The 26,222-nt window shown below is 43.0% G+C and overlaps 4 protein-coding genes across 5 annotated transcripts in view; 2 read left to right on the forward strand and 2 right to left on the reverse strand.

Annotated features, from left to right (window-relative positions):
• Positions 1–4,902, forward strand: part of phlpp1 (PH domain and leucine rich repeat protein phosphatase 1) — a 36,827-nt gene extending 31,925 nt beyond the window's left edge. The window contains exons 15-17 of the mRNA XM_026197329.1: positions 1,339–1,533; positions 1,675–1,903; positions 2,534–4,902. Of these exons, the coding sequence (XP_026053114.1) occupies positions 1,339–1,533; positions 1,675–1,903; positions 2,534–3,607 (1,498 nt within the window). The 3' untranslated portion in view covers positions 3,608–4,902. The remainder of the gene's footprint in view (positions 1–1,338; positions 1,534–1,674; positions 1,904–2,533) is intronic.
• A 3,928-nt stretch (positions 4,903–8,830) lies between these two features.
• Positions 8,831–15,158, reverse strand: mep1bb (meprin A subunit beta b). The gene is made up of 14 exons (XM_026197335.1): positions 14,537–15,158; positions 14,399–14,417; positions 14,243–14,290; positions 14,111–14,154; positions 13,967–14,045; positions 13,733–13,850; positions 13,431–13,609; positions 12,917–13,135; positions 12,542–12,700; positions 11,774–11,989; positions 11,171–11,638; positions 10,101–10,280; positions 9,770–9,968; positions 8,831–9,108 (listed from the first exon to the last, which is right to left on the reverse strand). Exons 1-14 carry the CDS (start codon positions 14,615–14,617, stop codon positions 8,889–8,891), a joined length of 2,229 nt encoding a protein of 742 aa, XP_026053120.1. The 5' UTR covers positions 14,618–15,158; the 3' UTR covers positions 8,831–8,888.
• A 1,302-nt stretch (positions 15,159–16,460) lies between these two features.
• LOC113039502 (gastrula zinc finger protein XlCGF7.1) lies at positions 16,461–18,351 on the reverse strand. 2 transcript variants are annotated; one of them, XM_026197402.1, is made up of 2 exons: positions 17,960–18,351; positions 16,461–17,773 (listed from the first exon to the last, which is right to left on the reverse strand). In XM_026197402.1, exons 1-2 carry the CDS (start codon positions 17,970–17,972, stop codon positions 16,905–16,907), a joined length of 882 nt encoding a protein of 293 aa, XP_026053187.1. In that variant the 5' UTR covers positions 17,973–18,351; the 3' UTR covers positions 16,461–16,904. The 2 variants fall into 2 exon arrangements, with proteins under 2 accessions (XP_026053187.1, XP_026053180.1); XM_026197395.1 differs by having other exon boundaries at positions 18,018–18,343.
• A 2,829-nt stretch (positions 18,352–21,180) lies between these two features.
• LOC113039453 (gastrula zinc finger protein XlCGF57.1-like) lies at positions 21,181–25,475 on the forward strand. Its single transcript, XM_026197343.1, has 3 exons — positions 21,181–21,468; positions 21,977–23,254; positions 24,534–25,475. The coding sequence occupies exons 1-2, from the start codon at positions 21,396–21,398 to the stop codon at positions 23,149–23,151; spliced, it is 1,248 nt and encodes a 415-aa protein (XP_026053128.1). The 5' UTR covers positions 21,181–21,395; the 3' UTR covers positions 23,152–23,254; positions 24,534–25,475.
• Positions 25,476–26,222: the final 747 nt, after the last annotated feature.

Here is a 26,222-nt window from a genome sequence, read left to right on the forward strand (position 1 = left end):
GCAGAAGCGCTCATGAGGCGTCTGTCTTTGCTAAGCAACAATGACCTGCTCTCTCCATGAGACGCGGAAATTTCAGCGAAGGATAAATGGATTTGCAGCTCTAAACATCGCTTGCAGTAGCTCTGCTACTAAATTTATTTCAAAATTGCAATCCATATACAACTATGATCAGCTGTTCCTTCATCTTGGCTGAGCTTTCAACGTTGTTACGGGAAAGGATGAAGCTGATTGGTTAGTTCTTGTCACATGACCTGTGGTGCGCTTGTGGCATTCTGAAAAGTTCAAATGTTTTTACATTTGCTGTACCGAACCGAACCGTGACATCAGTGTATCGTATTGAACCGAACTGTGAATTTTGTGAACCGTTACACCCCTTGTGTGTGTGTGTGTGTGTGTTTGTGTGTGTCGGTCAGTGATATGTGTGTGTGTGCAGGCTGTATGTGTGTCGGTCAGTGATGTGTGTGTGTGTGCAGGCTGTGTGTTTGTCGGTCAGTGATGTGTGTGTGTGTGTGTGTGCAGGCTGTGTGTGTGTCGGTCAGTGATGTGTGTGTGTGTGCAGGCTGTGTGTGTGTCGGTCAGTGATGTGTGTGTGTGTGCAGGCTGTGTGTGTGTCGGTCAGTGATGTGTGTGTGTGTGCAGGCTGTGTGTGTGTCGGTCAGTGATGTGTGTGTGTGTGCAGGCTGTGTGTGTGTGTCGGTCAGTGGTGTGTGTGTGTGTGTGTGTGTGTGTGCAGGCTGTGTGTGTGTGTCGGTCAGTGATGTCTGTGTGTGTGTGTGCAGGCTGTGTGTGTGTCGGTCAGTGATGTGTGTGTCGGTCAGTGATGTCTGTGTGTGTGTGTGTGTGCAGGCTGTGTGTGTGTGTGTGTGTGCAGGCTGTGTGTGTGTCAGTCAGTGATGTGTGTGTGTGTGTGTGTGTGTGTGTGTGTGTGTGTGTGTCGGTCAGTGATATGTGTGTGTGTGCAGGCTGTGTGTGTGTCGGTCAGTGATGTGTGTGTGTGTGCAGGCTGTGTGTGTGTCGGTCAGTGATGTGTGTGTGTGTGTGTGTGTGTGTGTGTGTCGGTCAGTGATATGTGTGTGTGTGCAGGCTGTGTGTGTGTCGGTCAGTGATGTGTGTGTGTGTGCAGGCTGTGTGTGTGTCGGTCAGTGATGTGTGGGTCGGTCAGTGATGTGTGTGTCTGTGTGTGTGCAGGCTGTGTGTGTGTCGGTCAGTGATGTGTGTGTGTGTGTGTGTGTGTGTGTGTGCAGGCTGTGTGTGTGTCGGTCAGTGATGTGTGTGTGTGTGTGTGCAGGCTGTGTGTGTGTCGGTCAGTGATGTGTGTGTGTGTGTGTGTGTGTGCAGGCTGTGTGTGGCGGCGCTGTCGGTCAGCAGCTTCTGTGGCAGTAGAGAGGCTCTGTACGGTGTGTTTGACGGCGACAGGAACGTGGAGGTGCCGTATTTAATGCAGTGCACCATGAACGACGTCCTGGCCGAGGAGCTGCACAGGACCAAGAGCGAGGAAGACTACATGACCAACACCTTCCTCGTCATGCAGAGGTGAAGCATGCCCCTGTTACTGATTCGATATGTGATTAATAATTACTTTGGTTAATTTACACATGTAATGAATTCTATTAAAAATGTTAATGACTTGATGGCCCTGATAAACCCGTCTGTCCGTCCGTCTCTGTTGAACAGGAAGTTGGGCACAGCAGGGCAGAAGCTGGGCGGCTCGGCGGCGCTCTGTCACATCCGGCACGACCCCACTGACCCCGCCGGCTGCTTCACCCTCACCGCCGCTAACGTGGGCAAGTGTCAGGCCGTGCTGTGCCGCGACGGCAAGCCGCTTCCGCTGTCAGTGCTGCACAACATCAGCATCAGAGAGGAACACGACCGCGTGCAGCAGCATAAAGCCATCGTCACCGAGGTACCAGCCATACTCTCCACACGTCAACACCAGATGCATCTTATTACAACCTTACAACTCTCTTCAATCTAAACTGAATTACTTTAAAGGGATAGTGCACCCAAAAATGAAAATTAGCCCATGGTTTACTCACCCTCAGGGCATCCTAGGTGTGTAAGACTTTCTTTTTCATACGAATCCAATCGGAGGTATATTGGTTCTTCCAAACTTCCAAACTATTTTTCAATAGTCCAAAATAAGTCCAATAAAGCGTATCCATCCATCATTAAAAGTGCCTCACATGGCTCCGAAGAGAGTCACATTAAGGAAGTAAAACGGCATTTCATGTTGACTTTCAGGTGGATTCTATGTTTTATAGAAGTTAAAGGGATAGTTTGGCAAAAAATAAAAGTTCATAAGAAACAAAAGATATTTGAAGAATCTTTCAGCTCAGTAGTTAATGGGGTCCAACAGTTTCAGGCTCCTAGAAGGACATCAAAGTATCAAAAACCAGTCTTTTGAAGTAACTTTACGCATTGTCCGTACACATGAACCGTCCCTTTAACTCCAGAGTCTTTGAGTGTTGTTATAGTAGAATAGCAGTTATAAAGAGCTACACTGAGCCCTGTGGTGATGTCCCTTCTTCAACAGGACAACAAAGTGAACGGCGTAACAGACTCCACGCGCATCATGGGCTACTCCTTCCTCTACCCAGCAGTCTTGCCCCGTCCGTACGTCACCACGCTCCCGCTGACCCCCAGAGATGAGTTCTTCATCCTGGGCAGCAGAGGTCTGTTTGAGGTCCTGGACCCCGGCGAGGCGGTGGAGGCCATACGGAAGGTCCCCGATGCGCTGGCGGCCGCTAAGAAGCTGTGCACGCTAGCTCAGTCGTACGGCTGCACCGACAGCCTCAGCGCCGTGGTGGTGCAGCTCAATGTGGCGGAGGACTGCTGCTGCTGCTGCTGCGCGGCGTCTGCTGAACCCGGCTCTGGAAGCATGCACACAGCGCCGCAGCCTCCGCCGAGCCCCGGACCGGGCCTGTACCCCGCCTCCTGCAGCGAGATCAGCTCCGAGGTCAGTGCTTCCGAGATGAGCTCCGAGGTGGGATCCACTGCGTCCTCGGACGAGCCCCCGCTCCTGCTGCAGGACACACACCTCCACCTTCATCCACCGAGCCACCCGCCGCAGCTGAACCCACGCCTGCCCTGCTGCTCGCTCCACCTCACGCCCAGCTCCGGGAGCTCCTTCCAGAGGCAGCTGTCCAGCGCCACCTTCTCCAGCGCGCTCTCCGACAACGGCTTGGACAGCGAGGACGAGGAGCCCATCGCCGGAGTCTTCTCCAACGGCAGTCGGGTGGAGGTGGAGGCTGACGTCCACTGTCTGCTGCCACCTCCACCTCCTCCACCCTGCACCCCAGAGCCCCCGGAGAAGCTTCCGGAGGAGGCCGGGAATGTTGTGGGAGCTGACGCTTGGAGCAAGACCTTAGGGAAGCGGCGGGGAAACGGCTCGGTGGCGCCGCAGGAGCAGAGCCACAACCTGATCGAGGTGGCGACCGAAGCTCCTTCTAAGAAACCTGGGGGTTACTTCACAGCGCCCTCTCAACCCGACCCCGACGACCAGTTCATCATCCCTCCGGAGCTGGAGGAGGAGGTGAAGGAGATCATGAAGCAGCATCAGCAGGACCAGAGCGAGCGACCGGCCGACTCCTGCGACACGCCGCTCTGAAGCCCTTCTCTCCTCATCTACTCAGTCTTCTGGCTTTCCATCCGTAGCTCTTGGACGTAGGGCTGGGCGATACAGCAAACCGCTAAATCTTGATAACAATGTCAACTCAAAAACGTGACTTCATGATTCAAGCCACATCCAAATTTCAACAAATTCTGTGAATATTCTCAGTATGTTACACTGCTTCAAAGAGCGTGTCGCACTGTTAGCGCTGGCGGATCGTCAACGTGTCTAATTGTGTCTAATTGTAATGTTTAAACCCTGGATTCCTCTTAAAATCATGCTGAAACGTTTCAATCAAATGAATCGCTATAATCGCCCAACCCTACGCGCAGACGTTCACCCAAAACTACATCTAATTTCTTGCACTAATGCTGCAGCTGTGGAGTGACCCAGAAACCCTTGCAGCAGTGTGCGGCTGAGTAAATGAAGAGTGAATGAAGCGGACGAGTCCAACATCACGGAGCCCGAGCGATCCCTTTAAGAGCAGAAGAAGAGCGTGACCCGTGCCTCACCCGTTTAAGTGTTTCACTACTGATCACTGACTGTTTAACTTTATTTACCTTTAACACCATACCTATAGGATTCAACACTAGTATTGCGATGTTAGCGGTCATTACCAACAAGACTATTTTGATATTCTGATTTAGTTTTTTAGTTACCATATCTTTTTATGCGAGAGAAGCTACAACAGACTTTAAGTTGATTTAAAATCAGGAGATTGTGTTGTACGGTACACACTAGTAAAACCACACTTAACTGTTGTAGATAGGGCACTTAAAGTAATACTGTATCTCTTCAGTAAATCAAGGCTTCACGCCTGTATAAAAACTAGAAATTTAGTGGAAATTTGAAAGACTAACTCCTAGGAGTTGCTTACTCTTTTATGGTGACTTCGTCACTTTTACTAATCTTCTCTGCGAGAAATTGTGATTTTTTTCTTTTCCTCTTTCCAATGACTGTAAATAAGAAAAATATTGTATACCAGTGCTTTTTAAGGGAACTGTGTGTCTAGAAGAAGATGACCCTTTATGCATTCATGCCAATAGATGTATATGTACGAGAAGCACACACACACACACACACACACACCACCTGTAAATGAACTGTGCTGTCGTCACTCGCTGATCAATGAGCCACACACACACACACACACACACACACAGTCTCACACCAGCATGACTGTGTCAAGTCCTGTAATGCAGAACAGTACATCAGTAAGGAATTATACTCAGACCAAGCACACGAACAGTTCCTGGTTTTGTTATAATAAATCTTAAATTTATGACTCTAAAGCAGCTTTTCTTGTGGTGCTTTCTGATGTGAGTGTTTAATGCATTACATTATTTCCCTACTCCCTAAAAAAGTAACTAATTGCATTATGGAAAGTAATGTTACTTTACTAGTTACTTGAGAAAGTAATCTGATTCCATAACTCCGTTACTTGTAGCGTGTGGAGAGTTCAGCGCACGATAATGAAGAGTAAATGAATCACACCAGTTTCATTAGATGCAGATTTTAAAAGACATCACAATACCATTATGGTTTTTAAAGAAAATATTCCTAATCTAAATTAAGCACTGACTACCAAAATGTTTTTAGTTTTAAGCAAAAACTATACTTTGATATTTAGCTTTTGTTTATGGTATAAGTCAACCAAAAATATGATATTGACTTACATAAAGTAACATTTTGAGGTAAAGAAAGCACAGACTGTCCGATTTACTCATATTAATTGTGATCTACACAACAAATTGGTTTCTTATACTTGACTGTTAGATTAAGTGATGAAGAGTGAATGATGTGTAATGTTGACATGAGTATAGAGTGAAACAGCGGTGTCTGTGAGCTTCTGACGTCAAACGCACTCAACAAACCTGTTTGTCTGAACAACGGTGGACAGGTGAGGTGTTCTGGAAACTGCTGGTTATTCAGCCGTTGTAGAACTGACACACTTCAGATCTCTGGTGTTCTGACCGCTCTGACCATTCGATCAAAATGTGAGACTGAGCCATTTTGGTTTATTTGATTTTTTTTTTTTTTTTCAGTCCCATCAAAACTGCACCTTGATTATTCATAATGACATTTTATAACTTGATTTATATGTATATAAAACTTCTCTCAAGTGAACTGATCCAAACAACTTTAGCAAAGTGAGATGAAATGATAAATGATCGTGATATATCATAAATCATAAATGAGATTTAATTCATGATAGGGATCAGTTGAATAATTGAATCCAAACCCAAACTGAACATGGGACCACTGCATCAGGACATCTTTTAAACGCTCCAGACTGGTATATCCTAGACTTGACTGGTTTCGACTGTGCATAAGTTCTGTATTCTGTTCTACAGTATGTGTTTCACAAGATGAGCACATTATTGTTATCTTTATTGTCAGATTATCATGCGGTATACAATAAACGACACAGTTCTGACTGTCACGGTGTGTGCATGAATGAGTGAGGACCCTCACAAACCTGCTGCATTGCTGCTTCTGATCACTTACACTGAGCACTTTGCAGTTTAATTCTGAGTGCTGACATTATAAATGATGCGTGTGTGTTTTTAGGTCAGGGGTAGACAAGGTCTCTTACAGAAGAGCTTGAGGAGCTTCTGCAGCTGTGTTTGAGGAGGGATGTGAGTGAGAAAGAGTGAGTGTGTGTGTGTGTGTGTGTGTGTGAATGCGTGAGTGTGTGTGTGTGTGTGTGAGAGAGTGAGTGTGCAAGTGTGTGTGTGTGTGAGAGAGTGAGTGTGCGAGTGTGTGTGTGTGAGAGAGTGAGTGTGAGAGTGTGTGTGTGTGTGTGAGAGAGAGAGCTCAACTCACATTAAGAATGAACTTAAGAAATGTATTTCTTGTAGTAATTGACCCTGATTCTGGATTCTGATTTAAAACCCTTGCATTTAGAATTTTTTTATCCATCAATATCATACTCCGAAATTTACATACAAGCTTGCATTTCCTGGAACACTGCATTCAACACAGGTTATCTGGAATATTGGTGAATAAATCTGCCTGTTCAGTTTGTGTTGGAAAGTGAAGGGTTAAATGTCCTTCTCATTGGGCCATTGTGAGTGAGAAAGAGTGGGTGTGTGAAAGAGTGAGTGTGCGAGTGTGTGTGAGTGAGAAAGAGTGAGTGTGTGTGTGAGAGAGCGAGTGTGTGTGTGAGAGTGAGTGTGCGAGTGTGTGTGTGTGTGTGTGTGTGAGAGTGAGTGTGCGAGTGTGTGTGAGAGAAAGAGTGTGTGTGTGAGAGAGTGAGTGTGCGAGTGTGTGAGAGACAAAAGTGAGTGAGTGTGAGAAAGAGAGTGAGAAAGAGTGAGTGTACGAGTGAGTGTGTGAGAGAGTGTGTGTGTGAGTGAGTGTGTGTGCTTCTCTTCTTTTGTGTTCAACAGTAGAAAGAAATTTATACAGGTTTGGAACATGTAAAACGATGACAGAACTTGTATTTTTGGGTGAAACATCCCCATCAGTCAGAAAGGAGAAGAGAAACCAGTCTGTGACTTGTGCAAGAATATTCTGACTGTAAAACTCTCTAATATTAGAGTTTTTTTATTTCATTTTAAATGAAATTAGATAACTGTATTATTCAGAAAATATACTGAAAGACAATCTCTTCTGGAAGAATTGTAGTATTTTAATCACGTGTGTGTGTGTGTGAGAGAGAGCGAGAGTGTGAATGTGCGAGTGTGTGTGGGAGTGAGAAAGAGTGTGAGTGTGAGAAAGTGAGTGAGAGTGTGAAAGAGTGAGTGCGCGAATGTGTGTGAGAAAGGGAGTGAGTGAGTGTGTGTGTGAGAGAGTGAGTGTGTGTGAGTGACAAAAGTGAGCAAGTGTGTGTGAGAGTGAGTGTGTGTGAGAAAGGGAGTGCAAGTGAGTGTGAGAGAGTGAGTGTGCGAGTGTGTGTGAGAGAGTGAGTGTGTGAGAGTGAGTGTGTGTGTGTGTGTGTGTGTGTGTGTGAGAGAAAGAGAGTGAGTGTGCAAGTGTGTGTGAGGAAGAGTGAGTGTGTGTGAGAGAGTGAGTGTGCGAGTGTGTGAAAGAGTGAGTGTGCGAGTGTGTGTGAGTGAGAAAGGGTGAGTGTGTGTGTGTGTGTGTGTGTGTGAGAGAGTGAGTGTGTGTGTGAGTGTGTGAGAAAGAGTGAGTGTGTGTGTGTGAGAGTGCAAGTGTGTGTGTGTGTGTGTGTGTGAGAAAGAGTGAGTGTGTGTGAGAGTGAGTATGCGAGTGTGTGTGAGTGAGAAAGAGTGAGTGTGAAAGAGCGAGTGTGTGAGTGAGAAAGAGTGAGTGTGTGTGTGTGAGAGAGTGAGTGTGCAAGTGTGTGTGTGTGTGAGAGAGTGAGTGTGCGAGTGTGAGTGTGTGTGTGTGAGAGAAAGAGTGAGTAAGTGTGTGTGTGTGTGTGTGTGTGTGTGAGAGAGAGAGAGTGAGTGTGCGAGTGTGTGTGTGAGTGACAAAAGTGAGTGAGTGTGTGTGAGAAAGTGAGTGAGTGTGCGAGTGAGTGTGAGAAAGAGTGAGTGTGTGTGTGAGAGTGAGTGTGAGAGTGTGTGTGAGTGAGAAAGAGTGAGTGTGTGAAAGAGTGAGTGTGCGAGTGTGTGTGAGTGAGAAAGAGTGTGTGTGAGAGAGAGTGAGTGTGCGAGTGTTTGTGTGTGAAAGTGAGAAAGAGTGAGTGTGTGTGTGTGTGTGTGTGTGTGTGTGTGTGAATGCGTGAGTGTGTGTGTGTGTGTGTGAGAGAGTGAGTGTGCAAGTGTGTGTGTGTGTGAGAGAGTGAGTGTGCGAGTGTGTGAGAGAGTGAGTGTGAGAGTGTGTGTGTGTGTGTGTGAGAGAGAGAGTGAGTGTGCGAGTGTGTGTGTGAGAGAAAGAGTGTGTGTGTGAGAGAGAGAGAGAGTGAGTGTGCGAGTGTGTGTGTGTGTGAGAAAGTGAGTGCAAGTGAGTGTGTGTGTGTGAGTGTGCGAGTGTGTGAAAGAGTGAGTGTGCGAGTGTGTGTGAGTGAGAAAGAGTGTGTGTGAGAGTGAGTGTGCGAGTGTGTGTGTGTGTGAGAAAGAGTCAGTGTGTGTGTGTGAGAGAGTGAGTGTGCGAGTGTGTGTGAGTGAGAAAGAGTGAGTGTGTGAGAGAGTGAGTGTGCGAGTGAGTGAGTGTGTGTGCGTGTGTGAGTGTGCGAGAGAGTGTTTGTGTGTGTGTGTCATTACTGTGATGTCTAATGTGATGGCATTAATTAGATCAGAGGATCAGAGATCAAAGCACCGTTTGTCTTTAATGAGTGATGATGTACATCAGAGGAGCGTCCAGCTCTTCATGTGAACGAGTGCATGTTCTTCATGGTGATTCCCTCTCCTTCACGCTGCACTTTCCTCTGCTGTTTCTTCACACAGAACACACTGACCACCGTCAGCATCAGCATGAGCACAAACACCACCACAGACGCCAACACCGCCGTCAACACACTGCTCTGAGTCGAGCTCTTATACTGACACCTGTCACCGTAGTGCCACCAGTCCTGCCCCACCACACACCTGCACACACACACACACACACACATACACTTCAGCTCGTGTGAGGAATCACAGAAAACCATAAAAACAACAAAAAATACACCGCTCAAGGTTTGGATGGCTCCAAACATTTCCAGTTCAGATGCTTAAATATTGTTCAGTAAAGACACAGGAGAAGCACAGTGACAGAACACATGAAGTCTTGTTTTCTGAGAAATTGATCAAAATGAGTTTATGATTAAAAGAAGGACACATATCTTCCAATGGGCTCAGAAAATACATTACATTCAAATCTAATTCAGCTAAAACACGTTTTCATTCCCTGTTGACAGATTTGTGTTCTTGGTTTAATCATAAACTCATTTCATTGTGTTCAGTTTGACAAGACTTTGTATGTTCAGTTTGCACCTCCAGAAAAAAAGTATTTTGATTTAAGACTGTTGAGATATTTGGACTATAAAAAAAAAAAATACCAAGACAGAAAAACTGATGAAAATATTCATGTTTTGCAGTGAATGCACCATGTGATCTCATGCCTCCTGAGTTTATGCAAGACTTTGGTCTCGTCTCATTTTATTTCAAGCAGTTTTTCTTACTTTAAAGCTAAATTAATTCTAATTGTTTTATATTGTAAATTAAGGAGACCCCTGCATCCTAGAAGCAGTGCAGCTGTGTTAGTGACCTGCAGACGGCCTGAGCCGCGTCGTCCAGCACACACACGCCGTCGTTCTCACAGCGCACGGACACACACGGGTCAGGAGCAGCGCTGGGGGTCACAGGGGTCACGCTGCCGTCAGGGTCCCGTGTTACAGACGAGGTTGAGTTCGGTGGGCTGCTGGTGGTGGAAGGCAAGGGCTGTGAAGCTACCAGATGAGAGATATCTACAGGAACATAAGCAGATGCACAGCTGATCATCAGAACACTGCTGCTGTCATTACTGGAGAAGAGCAGCATGAACATTCTGCTAAACGTCTACTGTTGTGTTGGAATGTGCCTGTTAGTGTGTGTCTCACCCTCCATAGTGAGCAGGAAGATGGCGTCTCCTCCCTTGATGAAGTCTCGGCTCAGTGCTCTGGCTTGTGTCAGGAACACCGGCGTTCCAGCTCCAGGACCACGGAAATACTCCGTCCCATCGTCTCCTGTTACCTTCACACCTACTTTACGTGGATCGTCCCAGAAGAAATCTTCAGTCCCTGAAGTGAATGAAGATCAGTGATTCCACAGGATTCCGGTCACTAGCCGTAAAACTATTTGTGCTGCAAACCCGTGCATTTAAACAATATGATAGCAAACACCAGTTCACAATATCAACTGTTTTTGTAGCGCTAAAAACACATACGAAAGACAATATGAAGCCACACATATTTAGGTTAGAAAATGCCTGTATCTGCTTTTACATTAAAAAAAAAAAATATATATATATATATATATAAATATATATATATATATACATATATATATATAAACTTTTATACTGTCATTTTTTTTTTTTTTTTATTAGAAAATTGTGGGTGGATCTTGGTCATTCAGAAAGGTTTTAGATTTAAAAAAAGAAATATAATAATAATAATATAATAACCCTAACCCTAAATATAAAAATAATTATTATAATTATTCCTTATTATTTTACTTTACAGTCTTTTTGTCTGAATTTCTTAGCTTGCAAGAGTTTAACAAGAGTAAAATTGCAATGCTGTCTTTATTTCTTTTTCTTCTTTACAAAATATGACACAATGTATTAATTGGAATACATTTTCTGTATTTATCTTTTCCTGGTGTTTTACCTGTATTTTGTATTTCACATTGCGTTGTGTTTTTGGTCTAATGGAAATTATTGTAAAATATAATAGACGATGTCCCGGTAATGAGCACTGAGCATATTTTACACATTTATTTCTTAAACTGCAGCTAAACGTTGTAATCCATCCACAATCAATTTCAGCTTTGTCCCATGCTTTGCTAAAGGAATGGTGTAAAACACAACCATTTTTGGTTCATTGTGAAACAGTGGGAGCCACTAAAGTTTGCATATTTAAGATAATAAAGATGAGAGGAGCCCGTGAGGAGATGATGGTGACCTCACCCTCCAGGGTCATGCTGGGGTCAGTGGTGACGCTCCGCTGGTTGCTCATGCGTCTGCGGATGTCTGCGTTCTGGTCCATCAGCATCATGGTCATCTGCTTCCACGGAGCAGGCCAGAGCAGACCGTCCTCCAGCGCTCCGGCTCCTGATGTCAGGTGAGCGTACGCTCCCAGCTCTCCCGGGGATCCCGCTGATCCGTTGGGATACAGGCCCATCTGGAAGCTGTAGCCGTCTTTAGATGTGAAGCGTGGGCTGTATATGGCGGCACCCATCGGTGTGTTCTCCAGGACGCTCCTGAAGTCCTCGATCCTCCACACGTGTTCAGGACAGCTGGTCTCTGAGAGGTTGATGTCGTCCAGCGAGAGTCCGCCGGTGTTCCCGCTCCCTTTGATTCCTTCAAAAACCACTCGGAACTTTCTGGAGACGTTCAGGCTGACGTGATGGAGCTGCCACTGGTCACCAGGAGGAGCTTTCAGATCAAAACAGACTCGTTTATATCTGATTTATTATCATATAGCAGTCACCTTTTAAAGAAAGTCTGATATTCATTAATCCAAAAACTGATGGAGTGTCCCTCAAACACTCTGTAGATCAACACCCGTACCTTTAACCTCATGGATGAGCCGCAGGACCCCGTCTGGGTTTGTCGTGTCGTACTCTCGTGTCCAGATCCTCAGCCGGTCATTAGTGTGACCGCTGTTATAGAGGAAGAACTGCAGACACTGGAATCCCCGTCTGGGATAGAGAACCCTGCTCTCCAGCAGAGCCCTGTTCCCCTGCGGCCCGCTCGCTGTGCTGAAGTGCATGAAGTAACCCTTTCCTGAAGACAGAGTCGATAGCCAATGTTTAATCCAAATTATAGACACAAAACAACATTGGTGCATTCGAGTCCACCAGAGACGTTCATATTCACAAGTTGGGAAGTCGTAATTATGACATCTGGTGCATACAGATCTTATTAGTCGAGGAAAATGGCAGTCTATCTTTACTAAATAACATTTTTTTTTATATTGTAACTCTAAAATCTAAAAATATCTACAAAATAATGAACAAAAAATATGCATCAGATGTGTTACATATATATTCTGTGGTAAATGTACAATACTGTGTTGTTTTGTATACGTGACTTAAATTGCAAATGGAAAAAGAAAAAGTGCTGTTTTCTGTTTGTTTGAAGTGAATGCAAACTAAAAGGACTAAAAACACCATAACAGCATTAGAAAAGTATATATGATGGTGTGTGTATGCATCAATAACACCACAATAATGTTTTAAATGACACGAGTGTGAGTTAATTATGACAGGAACTTCATTTTTTCACTCAAACAGAAAGGATGTAACTTTATAAACGCTGAAACTCCAGGACACTTGCCGTCACAGCGTCCCATGTTGGTGTAGTCGGTGTCTGGTCCTCCTGCGGCTTTGGAAACACGCTGCCAGTTTGTGTTGTCTTCATTCCCACGGCTCTGGATCATTCCACAGATGTTCTCCGACTCAAAGTCACAGGAGTCCAGAAATGTCGAGGAGCTGGCTGTGAAATAACCACACTTTAAACACTCACACACTCTTCTGTATGATGAGATAGTCATTGCACTCGACCAATGCTGACTCGTTATCATTAAGAAAGCCCCTCCCACTAAATTAGAATCCAATCAAATCCCCAGCCCTGACTGTGGCATGAACGAAACATCACATCTGAATTGGTCAAGTGTTTTGGGAATATGTAGAGGGTGTGTAAGAGCTTCACAGCAGTTGTAGAGTCGGTTGAGTTTGAGCAGGTCGCTGTCGCTGAACTCCATGCGCTGACCAATCACGTCGCTGAAGGCCGGGATCCTGGGGACGATGGTGGGCTCCGAGCCCTTCTGGAAGGCTTTCTTGCTGTAATGCATCATGGATCCGTAGTCGTAGGGAACGTTCAGGGCACTGGATGTGCTGTCGTTGTATTTGTTGAAGTTATGCTCCTTGCCTGTGAAATTAATGTGAACAAGTCATAAAAACATCAGAATAATTCACATCACTCCAGTCCATCAGTGAACATCTGGAGAAGACAAAAGATGAAACACATCCAGCATTAAGATGCTTTTATCAGACTCTCATTCTGACGGCACCCATTCACTGCAGAGCATCCACTGATGAGACACTGATGCAGTGCTAGATTTCTACAAACCTGATGAAGACACACACTCCTCCTGATCTGGGATGGACTGAGGATGAACACATTTTCTGCAGTTTCTCAGGTCTTTGTTCTTGTGTCAGAGTACCTTCAGTAATGCGGTCCCAGATGATGGAGACGTAGTCGTCTCGGTCGGAGCGTGACTGCTCGTGCCAGAAGCCTAACGCGTGGAGAAACTCATGCTCTATGGTGGCGATACGATCACATCCACCGCCGATGGACAGCCGCTGTTTGCCAACACGCCGGTTCCCCACCGATGAGAAGCATCTGCTCACACACACACAGAGAGACAGAGGGGGATTCTTTGTGTATTCACATATTTACCTGCACATCAACCAACCAATCAGTGTGCAGCATCCCCACAGTATCAGCAGATGTGTCGCAGCTCACCCGTCGCCTTTAAACACAGAGATGTAGTTTTCTTCTCCACTCCAGGGTTTGAAGTCGATGCATGACTTCAGCCGATACTGTTCAAACGCCTTCAGGATCACACCTTTTGCATTAATATCTGTCCGTAGAGAATATGGTACGTTAGGGGTTAATCAGTCATGCACAGGATTTGACTAACAGCACAAAATTACATGTTAAAATATATATATATAGTTTCCGACTGAAGATACTCACCCAAATCATCCTCGAGGTAATAAGGAATCACTTTTGGCCATCTGTATTCATCTCCGATTATAGAGTTCCTCCCCAAACTCTGTGACAGAAACAGGACACGATTCGAGCGGATTCGACTGCTATCAACAGCACATCATCTCTTACCTCATCATGTACAATATCTCCCTCCAGAAGATCAAGAGCAGCCTCTGAGAGCGTGAAGAAGACAGAAATATCCTGATGAACCACACACACCACATCAAACCTGTAAAGAGCCGCTGTGTAAAGAGCTCTCACCTTCATTGATATCAAACAGATCCTCTTTACCTCCGTCCACATTATATTCTGCAAAACCAGAGCGAACGCAGTCAGTCTCAGCGGTCACATGACTTTACACTTCATCTGTGTCTATCAAATACATCTACAGTGAAGAAGAGAGAGGAAGCAGCTTACCGATCACACGCCGTGCTGCCTGATGGACAGAATATGATCAGAGACTATAAACAAGCCCTTTCAGTTCACAATCAGATGAATAAATGCTCAATTTAAAACAGATGAGTTACTGAACTGCACAGAAACTGAAATACTCACCTCACATCTGCACTGACAGCTCAAGAGAAAGAAGAAATGTGTGAGGAACACAAGCGCGTGTGCCGTGGCCCCGGGGCCCATGATCGATCTACAGAGCACAGGACACCTGACAGAAGAGCGTTCATCTGATATCAGCACTACACTGCTGTAAAAGATGCGTTAGACAAGGAAAGTGTCCAGCTGGCATGATGGAGCTGATAGGAGATAGATCAATGATTGACAGACCATCATCATCATCATCATCATCACCGCTTCACTATCACCACCGCACACTCATTCACACAACATTCACAGAGTTTCTGATGGAGAGATGTATCACAGAGGAACAACACACCTGAATAAAGTTCCTAAAGAGAACACAGCACTGCAAAGAGCGGCTGAGAAGAAGACGAAGAACTAGGAGGAAGATCTGAGATCCGACACGTGTCCTCATCTCTAATATCAGGTTCAGGCGATCAGTGCCAGAGAAGCAAACCAATCGCAGATTATAATTATAAATTATAGCCCATTAATGATTACAGATGACAAGAGAACTGGAGTTAAAAACATAATCATATACTAGCGCATGCATCTTTGATTACTAGCTCATGAGAAAATATTTCCTCATCTTTGTTCTCAACATCACGAAGTGCGATATGCCAGGGTTTCCCAAAAATGAACTGCAGAGAGTTTGTGAGGAGATGTTTAAATAAATCCTAAAGATATGAACATACACTAAGTGTGTAATCTCTATTTTCTGTGTGATTAGTGTTCACTTCTATAAAACTGCAAGACTTCCTAAACATATTAAAGGAGTTTTTAGAAAGGATGATTTAAGAGAGAAAAATATTTAGGGTAAATCTATAGCTTATGAACCATTGACTGCCCTTGTGTAAATATTATATAATCTATAAAAAAGTAACTGTAATCGGTGTATAATTATGTTCAAATGTAATCTGATCAAATTAGAATATAATATAATTTTTGTGATCTAATCTAGAACAGGTGTAATCAGCTCTACAGTGCAGAAGATCACCTTGAGACGGAGAAGCAAAGTCCTTCTGATGTGCTGTTAAAGAGATAAAGCTCCTAAAACATGTTAATATATAAACAGACATCATCTTCATCTTCAGATAAGAAGACTACACTAACTCTACACTATCAGATGACTGAACTATTCCTCATCACGGAGACGAGTCCAGTCTCACAGCTTCTTCCTGACCAGATAATAAACACAATAACTAGATATAACTCAAACATACAAACCAAAGCTTTGCCTATTACAGACCAGCACAGAGAGCTACGACCTCCTCCATACAATCACCGGTGACTGCCTCGACCACAATAATAAAGGATAAATTAATAAAAGAGTGAGCAAACAGCAAAACTAAACAGATGCACACTGGTGATAATCAGATAACGACTATGATCTCTTAAAAAAAAAGAAATTAAAACAAAAAGTAAATGCAAAGAGTAAAAATAAACGATCCTCTAAATCCCGGCAATGCTGCAGAAGTGTATTCTGTTATTTCAGTTCTAAAAAAACCACTAAAAACAAAGAACGTTTGAGTATTGTTTATCTTCTTGATTTCTCAGAAACATTACAAATCCTGCTCTGAATCTGGAGATCTGGAGAATGACTTTAGCATATATATTCTTCAACAGATAAGATAAGAGTGCAAAACATCTCCAGGAGAAAATAACTCACTGATATAGAAACAGAATGATTTCAACTCATTTACTGTGAAATAAATAATAGTTTATCAGATGATTAAAGTGTGCACATATCATTCTGGACCTTTATTGTGTTGTATTGTGTCATATTACACTGTTTAATGTTAGATATTCTAATACTGTTTACGTTCTACAGGTTGATATTTCAGACTGATACCTAGCCTTGAATAAATCATCAACCATAAAGATCAGCAGACTCAGAGAATGAAGAGCACGTCCTAAAATAGGGTTTTATTAAATACAGAACTGAGATACCTTTACATTTATCTTGATTCAAACAGAGGTAAACCTGTTCAGATGCTGGACATCACAGACGCTTTTGGCTGAAACAGAGATCATGAAACTGGTTCTGACAAAAATAATATGATTCAGTGACTCACTCATAAAGATTGCACTCGTTTCATTACTGGATGAATCAGTGTTTTTGAATGAATCTCTTGAATGAATCATTCGGTGACTCACTCATAAAGTCTTCACTTGCTTGATTACTGGAAGAAATCAGTTTTATAAACGATCCTCTATACACAACGATGAACTCATTTTTCACTCGTCTCCATCTACTGGAGTAGCACTGTAATCCACACAATCTTTATTTGCTGTATGGACTGAAATCAGTGTTTGTATCCACACTCTAATCTCTCGTATCTCAGTAGTGTTAGAGACAGGAATGATGAGTCTGTGTGCTGTAGGTGCTCAGTGTAGACAGCACGGGACAGGGCTTCTTCCGGTGGTTCTGCAGGTCGCTGGACTGAGTGAATCTCCTCCCGCAGGCGGTGCAGGGGTAGGGTCTCTCTCCGGTGTGCACACGCTCGTGTCTCCGCAGCGCTCCCGAGTGAGTGAAGCTCTTCCCGCAGTGTGAGCAGGTGTAGGGTCTCTCTCCGCTGTGGATCTTCTGGTGCTGCTTCAGAGCGCTGGATCTGGTGAAGGTGTCTCCGCACTCGAAGCAGATGTGCGCTCGCTCGCCCGTGTGGATCTTCTGGTGATCGTTGAAACAGCCCAGGCGCAGGAAGCCCTTCCCGCACACGGCGCACACGTACGGCTTCTCGTCGGTGTGGATCTTCAGGTGGGCCTTCAGGTTGGACGCCAGGATGAAGTTCTTCCCGCACTGCTCACAGCTGAAGGCCCGTTCTCCCGAGTGCGAGCGCTGGTGGTCTTTGAGGTTGGTGGCACACTTGAAGCTCTTCCCGCACTGGGTGCAAGCGTACGGTCTCTCTCCGGTGTGGATGCGCACGTGCCGCTTCAGGTGTCCTCGACAGGTGAAGCTCTTCGGACAGTGCGGGCAGCTGAAGGGCTTGACTCCCGAGTGGATCTTCACGTGTTCGTTGAAGTGTCCTCTGTGTGTGAAACTCTTCCCACACTCGGGGCAGACGAACGCATTACTGGCTTCCTGCGAGACGGTCTTCTTCAGTTCTGAGCGACTGAAATGAGAAGTGACTGATTTCTCTCCGGTTGTGAAGCCGTCCTGATTCAGATGTTTCTCCTCGGCGGCGTTCACTCGGCTCTCTTCCTTCTCCTGCATCAGCTCTAAAACACACAGAGAAACATCAATCCACAGAAGAGCAACAGATGTTCTACAAAGAGGTGATCAGTGCTGTATCTGTCCTCATATTATTTAACAACAAACATGTAAAGATGTATTGAGATTGGCCTATAGGTGGCGCTATAGCTGCCATAACAGTTACTAAACCTCATATTTCTGTGCTTAATTACCTGGAACTGTCATAATGCTGTTTTTAATCACTGATGCGTCTTCTCCACCAGAACTCACCTGTCTGCTCTGCTTCTTCTTCTTCTCTCTCCATCTTCACAGTGATGTCATGCAGATCTCAGATCAGATCTCAGACGCGTTCACGGAGACGGAATCCCAGTTCACACACATGTATTACCTCACATCGTTTTACACTTTTTCCTCAGATTTTGTGGTAATCCAGTACCATCACATCGTTTAAACGGAGCGCTTTTGTCGCTTTACATCGCTTCTCGGAGAAATAAATCCATCCTCCGCCGAGACGCGTTTCTTCTTCTCTGTTGTTTCCGGCGGATTCCCGCCCTCTACTGGATGGAGTTACAACACTGGTACATCAGCGTGTTATTGCCTTTCTTTTGCTGTCTATGGTTATTGCAAGCATTTAAAACATATTTTAAATATACGTCAACAAATGCGTGTTTTCATACAGACTTTTATTTCGCGGTGGGCGTGTGACGTCACGCGGGCCTTGAAGCCAGGTTTTGATTCGCGGTTTAAAGCGTATAAATAGTTCATTCAACGTTCATTCATGGTTGACAAATGTACTTCAAATGCAGGGTGATATTAATGATATTAAAATATTCCCATAATCTCAGGTGTGACACAATCTGACTTCCAAACAAACAGGAAAACAGACATAAATAAAGAATAAAGACGGAGTTCGTTAAAGAGGAGATGATGCAGAGACACAGCAAATATTCTTCCTCTAACATTCATAGAATGTCCGTTTAAAGGTATAATAATAATATTTAAGCACATTAGAACAAAAACAATAATTTCGCATCATTCGTGGAACGTTTTAGTGAAATGTTTCAGTTAGATGTTTTTTTAAATGTTTCTACTTGTTTCAAAGAACATTGTAACATTATCATAATATTGTAAAATGATACAAAGGAATGTTCCCTTAAAGGGACAGTTCACCCAGAAATAAAACTTTTTGTCACCATCATCTTGTTCCAAAAATGTGTGCTTTGAATTTCTTTCAGGTGCTGAAAATAACATAAACAAAAGCAGATATGTTGGATGCCAAACAGCCATCGACTTCCTTGGAATTTTCCAATTGTCAACTCTTTGGTTCCCGGGATTCTTTTGATTATTGTCTTTTGTGTTCAGCAGAGGAAAGAAACACATACAGGTTGGACAGAGAGTAAATTATAACAACATTTAATTTTTTGGGTGAACTGCCCCTTTAACATTTGTACATAACCAACAGAAAATAAATCAGAAATAACATTTTCATAACAACCTTAGAACAATTGTGTTAGCTGGGATGCATCTAAATGATCATAATCAACCATAGGAAGTAGTTTAACATGTTTTAGGCCTGATAGAAGTGAAAGAAGAATATGAAGAAGTGAAACAGCATGAGGAACCGCACGGAGAACAGTCTTGAACAGTATAGTCAATCACAAGAAACATCTCAGAGAACTGAACTGCTGTCAGTGTGGAAAGAGTTTCCCTCGTAAAGGACACCTGAAGATCCACACCATCATCCACCGGAGAGAAACCAGAGTACTAGAGCACTTTATACATCCAGATCTTTCCTCTCCCTTTCTTATCTTTATTTATTTCGCAGACGTTTTTATCTAAATGAGGAATACAACATCCAGTTCATCTGAAAACAAGGACTCTAGCAGTGCCAGCTATTGGAAGGATTTAGAGAATAGTAAAAGCATAGAAGAAGAGATTTATTTCATGTAAACATCAGAGAGTGTTTTCCAGTGACAGATTATGCATGACTACACGGCAATCTTTACTTCCTCTCAGAAGTTTTCTACAGCACTTCATCATCTCATACGTTTACTGATCTTTATTCCAAGTCAAACACACTGTACATTGTGATTCATTTATTTTTCTTTTAGCAGGAAATTGTCTCTGATTTCATGAAGATTGTTCCAGGCTTTTGTGCAATTCCCTGCAAAATAAATAAATAAAAATAACACATTAGAGGACTGATTTCTGTCATATCTTTGTAATTAAATTCTCTGAAATGCACAGCAGTGAATGGGTGCCGTCAGAATGAGAGTCCTAACAGCTGATAAAAACATCATCGTAATCCACAGCACTCCAGTCCATCAGTGAACATCTGGAGAAGACAAAAGATGAAACACATCCAGCATTAAGATGATTTTAACTCAAACACATAGAGTCTATAATCCAGAATAACACTTCCTCCAGTGAAAAAGTGTTCTGGTCTGAATCAGGAGAGAAATCTGCACAGATCAAGCAGCGTTTAAACAGATCTAAACTAATCTGTGAGAGACAACAGGAGGCGGCCCCAGTGACGTGTCCCTACCAAAATCCCAAACTGTCCCTAGCAATTTTGATAAAACAATTAAATATATGAATATTGTTGATATTACCTAAGAAGTTAAATTAAAGTTTTATGTAGAAAACTGTGCACTTTTAAGCATGCACATTTAATACATGACGAAGAGTTCACCGGAGAAACGGTCCGAAACATTTCATATAGAAGTTCACTTCAGGATTTAACAAAGTTGCATCGATGAGTTTGAAGTTTTGAAGGTGTTTCACAAAACAGAGCAAACGGAAAGAGAAAGCACAACCTATGGCTATTATTATCTCCCTAAGCATATGGACAGAAAAATATCTTCCAGTCTAGGACAAAGTCACGAACATTAACAATAATCTGGGACAAATGTAATGTGATTGTGTGTGTGTGTGTGTGAATGTTAGCTGAAATATCCACAAAATAGAAAAACAACACTGAAATAAGAGTGTGTGGTTCGCTCAGATGAAATGTTGTGCTATTACAGAAGAGTAATTATTTTTTTTTAGAATGGGACCAGTTTGATTAATATTGAAATAAAGTGATGCAGTCTGATGCAGATGTTGCTGGTTCACAAAATAACAACTTTGTAATTATTGTCTGTTAAATATACTTTAAAAACTGCTTAGGAGTTATGAATATGTCGGCAAACATAAGCTGTAATGGAAGAGTTTAGGTGACATGAAGCTGTGATCAAAGGTCTATCACAACAGCGAAAATGATTGGGTGTTCTGGTCGGGGCACTTTACTTTATGGAATGTTCCATTACTGTAAGAAAGCTGTGTTTAGATGTTAGTGTAGCTGTGTGAGGTCTGGTCTGCTACAGGTGGCGGCAGTGCTCGAGCTGCTCAGCGCAGAGGGACCGTGACGTCATCAGGCCTGCGCCGGGGCTGCGGAGAGAGAGAGAGAGAGAGAGAGAGGGAGAGAGAGAGAGAGAGAGGATTCCAGCGACATCTATAGATTAATGTCGGATATAAAGCGTGATGATTCATGTGAGGTATACTGCTGCGTAAATCATGAAACGCATGCCTCCTCACGTGACAGATTAATATACTTCCCCATTAAAATCGAGTAGAGAGACTTCCTAATATCTGCACACTTCTGTAAAGATGGAGTTTGTTAAAGAGGAGAGAGAAGCAGAAACATGCAGCGAGAAAGAGGAAGAACCCGAGGAGCGGAGAGGTGAGTGATGATTATTCATTCTTCACTAATAACAGAGTTCAAGGGACAAAGCTTGGACAGCCAAAATGCCATAAAATACGACAAATCTCAGTAAAAAAATATATATATCTAATGAATTATACAATAAGCCGTTTAATAAATCTTATGAATCACGTCAGTTTGGGCTGAGAAATTAATCCCTCTAAAGATAATTTAATGTCATTATTGTGTGAAATTACAAAAAGTAGCTTTAGAAATAAATATTTTGATTCAACATAATTAGGTTTTTATTAAACACTGAAATATTAAATTGATTTGTTTTAGAAAATTAACTGGTTGATAATAGGGGCAGGTGCATTAAATGTGTTAATTATTTTAACATGTTATTTACACGTTAAATTGACACTAGTTATTATAGTATAGTTACATATCACCTGATCACATCACCAGCACATTAAATAATATGAGATTTGTGGTATTTTCGCCCTGTCATATTTGTTGCACTCATTGTTTTTGTCGTTCATTTTAGACCTGACGGAAGAGAAAGGTGAAGGTGAAGAACCGAGTGAGGTGACGGAGAAGCAGCAGAGTCAGGAAAAGTCTTCGAGTTCCTCAGACACTGAAGAGAACGCTTCACAAAAGAGAGCGGACGCTAAAGGCTCGTTCTCCTGCTCTCAGTGTGGAAAGAGCTTCACTCGTAAAGGACACCTGGAGGTTCACATGGTGATCCACACCGGAGAGAGACCATACACCTGTCCTCAGTGCGCCAAGAGCTTCACCTGCAAAGGAAGCCTGAAGGATCACTTCAAGATCCACACCGGAGAGAGACCTTTCAGCTGTCCTCAGTGCGGAAAGAGCTTCACAAACTCTGGAGGACTGAAGAGGCATGTTCGGATCCACACCGGAGAGAGACCGTTCACATGCCGTCAGTGTGCGAAGAGCTTCCCGAGCTCAGGAGAGCTGAAGAGACACATACGGATTCACTCGCGAGAGAGACCTTACAGCTGCCCTCAGTGCGGAAAGAGCTACAAACAGAAGGAGGTTCTGAGGGAACACGCCAAAATCCACTCAGGAGAGAAGCCTTTCACGTGCATGCTGTGCAGGAAGAGCTTCACACAGCAGAGCACGCTCAAAGTTCACATGAAGGTCCATTCAGGAGAGAAGCTACACCAGTGTCCTGAATGCGGCAGGAGGTTTTCAGAGGCCTGCAATCTCAAAACTCACCTGCTCTCTCACACCGGAGAGAGACCCTTTCACTGTCAGCGCTGCGACAAGAAGTTTTTCCTGGCCGTGCACCTCAAAACACACATGAGGATCCACGAGGACGAGCGGCGATACGTGTGTTCATTCTGCGGGAAGAGCTTTCTGTGGCTGCACGGGTTTAAAGACCATCAGAAAACTCATATGGGCGAGAAACCCTACGAGTGTCAGGACTGTGGGAAGACCTTCGCGAGAGCCGCCGAGCTGAAAGTGCATGAACGGATCCACACCGGAGAGAAACCCTACAAGTGTTCCCACTGTGAGAAGAGCTTCACTCAGTCGTCAGGACTGAAAGTGCACGAGAGAGTCCACACCGGAGAGAAACCGTACCTCTGTCCTTCCTGCGGGAAGACCTTCAGCCGATACGGGAGTCTGGGAAAACATTTAAAAAAGGCTTGTCCAAAGCTGAAGAAGGGAACTTGGATGGATTTTAACCCGGACTAATGACCATTAATGATATTTAAGTGAACTCCGAGTATTAGTTTAGAAAAAACTGCCACATTTCATATTAGTGACTAGCGTTTTATTTGCATGTGGTTGCATTAAACTCTAGAGTTGTTCCGATTCCGATACTAGTATCGGAAATATCTCCGATACCACAACAAATTCTGGCATCGGCATCGGCGAGTACATGAACCCATATACCGATCCGATACCATTTTCTTAAAAAAGACCTAGTTATGACCGCAAGCTTTGCCTAACCGCTGCACGGTTCTTCTTCGCTGCTCAAAATGCATTGAAAACACAGGAAGTTGTGCTGTGTTGCCACAAGCAACCCCTGTTTAGAGCAGCGAAGAAGAAATGAAAACGCGTTAGCAGCCCTTATCTAAATATGACTGGATCACTCATCACATTCTAAACTGCCAAAAGACAGTGAAGCCGCTACTATATTATAGATCAGTGGTTAGCAGTATGTCTCTGTAGTACCGGTAGTTACAGACTCTCAAGTATATTCAGTACCGGCAACTGCGTTCAGTCGCTTCCGTGTAAGTCAAAGCGCAGGGCTCCAGACAGTAGCCGAATATATACTAGTGTCTGTGAATATTAAACTGCAAAATACTATTTAAATATTACTCCCGCAAAATCTACATCTCTGTGGGTGACTGGCACAGATGCGCGAGAGCTCGCTGTTTTGTAGTCTCTGCTGTGTGTCATGAGGACACGAACGCATAAACCGTCACTTCATGAGAATTTACCGTTTCATTTGAGAATACTGTCATATCATAAACACAGACACTCAAAGATCTTCATGGCAGCCCATGAAAATAAATGTTTGGTTTACATGAGTAAATTGACAATATATAAAGCTACTGTTGTAGCCTACAGTAATAATAATACATCTCTATAATAATAATAATTATGCCTAGATGGTTGCTTGTTTTTTACTTGTTTTGTTGTAAAGAGATTATCTGATTAATAGATCTTTTTTTATATTCCTAGACTTATTTGTTGCAGTTTTTTTATACAGTTATATTGTAAAACTTAAATACCTTTTTTAGTTTGCGGTGTTAGATTTTTGGCTGCATTTGAAGTTCTTTTTTGCATAAGAAAATAAATAATACTGTCAAATTCATGTTAGATAATAAAAATACTGTAATAAATACAGTAGTTCACCATGTATTTGTTCATGTTTTATTGAGGGATCTGTCTGAAGCACACCATAAAAAAATTCTAGCAATTTACACAGGGCTAGTAGTATATACAGCTGTATATACAGATATACACCCAGGTATCGGATCAGTACTCGGTATCGGCCGATACCCTGAGCCCAGGTATCGGAATCGGTATCGGGAAGAGAAAAAGGGTATCGGAACATCTCTATTAAACTCTACAGTCATCACTTACTTTTCTAATGTCTCTAAATGTATTTCTGTTGATCGTAGCTCATCCGTGCTGAAAGTGATTTCAGTGTACTGTAAAATCAATCAAGTGTGAATGTGTGCTAGTTAATGCTGGACTGGGTTACATTAATCATGTGAATAAATCACTTAATAGACAGATAAACACATCAGCTGTGTAGTTCTAGTGCTTCTGACCGTGTATGAATCATCAGCACGAGAAAGTCGCACCGAGAGAACACATCTACTTCTAGATACACTTTTTATCTTATGTGATGAAACTGTTGTTTGCTGTTTCAGTCAAAGCATTATATGTTGTTGTTGGTGTATACCGAACCTGTTTTACAGTAACACTATGATCCAGAAGTGTGTTTAGTTTGGTGTTCACTCCTCCAGACGAGGTTCAGGACTGAAGCAGAAACATCATCTGTCTGCTCGTGTGTTTCCTCTCAGTCCTGTCGCTCATCTCCTCATGTCCTCTTTTACATTCGTTTGTCTTTCCGTTCTGCTGTCAGTGGTTTGTGTTCATGAATGTCGCCCGCCTTCCAACCTTTGCTCTTAATTGTCTGTGTTAAAGTATCAGACCGTCACTTTATTAAAATGAAGAATATGAATTCCAGAAGTGTCTGTAAGCCTGATCTGTTGCAAACCAAACCTTGCTCTGGAGTTGACTGATGTGGGGATTCTCTTCAGGCTGTGAGGTATAATAACAGGAAATTAAAGCTGAGTTAGAAATGCATTGGTTGTTTGGTTTTTCCTTTAAATCTTTTTACACAATAATGACACTTTATAATAAAAGGGGTTGTGTGTGAGGCATCTCAGTACATGCTTAAATGATTGTTTTCCAGCAAGGGAACTGAGGACATCTGGACTGTTCCAGAAGATTTCTCATAATCGTTACAAGTTTTTTCTATCAAAGAGCATGTGTTCAGTTCTTTTATATTGTATATTTTTCAGTCTATCTAATCTTTTATTATTTGACTTTGTTACACTAATTTGTTATTACAGATCAGGGATATTGCTAGGATTGGAAGAAATAGCTTGCTTAGCCCTACAAACAAACATTAAATAAACAGTCAGACTGTAACAACACATATATAAAATATACTAGGGATTATGGAAACTTTTGATGTGGTTTAAGGATGTACGAAATGTTGAAGATTTTTCTGAGGTGATAATGTGAATAAATGCAATGTTTTAGAGCTTAATCTAGGTCTGGTCACTTGACAGCTTGCAGTGGCTGCTCGTATGATATAAGAGATTAATTCATCTAACAGTTTAGAGACAGCTTTACCGATTATAAGAGAGAGTTTTTGAGAGGACTTAAACTCGCACTAGACTGAATGTCATACTGTTAAGGTACAGGTAATAAAGATAATGAATTCATCATATCTGTGAACACGATAGGATACTGTGGATGGTGAAACCACATCTCCCATCATTCCGCCCTCCTTCATGACGTCATCAAGCTTCGACTTCGTTATTGTTTTGAAAAAAAGAAGAAAAAAAGCGACCTCTAGCGGCGAAAACTTACACAGTCTTTAAGATCATGAAACAATTCGAAGCAAACATCTAGTCTGACAGACCATTTCATTGACTCCTAACTGTCTCCTGTTTGTTTTAGACCTGGTGGAAGTGAAAGAGGAAAGAGAAGAACTGGATGAAGTGGAGGAGGAT

Source organism: Carassius auratus, chromosome 2, assembly GCF_003368295.1.
Source record: "Carassius auratus strain Wakin chromosome 2, ASM336829v1, whole genome shotgun sequence".
In the NCBI taxonomy this organism is placed as follows: Eukaryota; Metazoa; Chordata; class Actinopteri; order Cypriniformes; family Cyprinidae; genus Carassius; species Carassius auratus.

Coding starts and splice junctions, on each gene's coding strand:
- mep1bb (XM_026197335.1), bottom strand. CDS start 14,617: ATGGGCCCCGGGGCCACGGCACACGCGCTTGTGTTCCTCACACATTTC. Junction 14,155..14,242: donor TCTGTTTGATATCAATGAAG/GTGAGAGCTCTT, acceptor TCACGCTCTCAG/AGGCTGCTCTTGATCTTCTG. Junction 9,109..9,769: donor GCGGCTCAGGCCGTCTGCAG/GTCACTAACACA, acceptor GTGTGTGTGCAG/GTGTGTGGTGGGGCAGGACT.
- LOC113039502 (XM_026197395.1), bottom strand. CDS start 18,051: ATGGAGAGAGAAGAAGAAGAAGCAGAGCAGACAG. Junction 17,774..18,017: donor AGAAGAAGCAGAGCAGACAG/GTGAGTTCTGGT, acceptor TGTGTGTTTTAG/AGCTGATGCAGGAGAAGGAA.
- LOC113039453 (XM_026197343.1), top strand. CDS start 21,396: ATGGAGTTTGTTAAAGAGGAGAGAGAAGCAGAAACATGCAGCGAGAAA. Junction 21,469..21,976: donor AGAACCCGAGGAGCGGAGAG/GTGAGTGATGAT, acceptor CGTTCATTTTAG/ACCTGACGGAAGAGAAAGGT.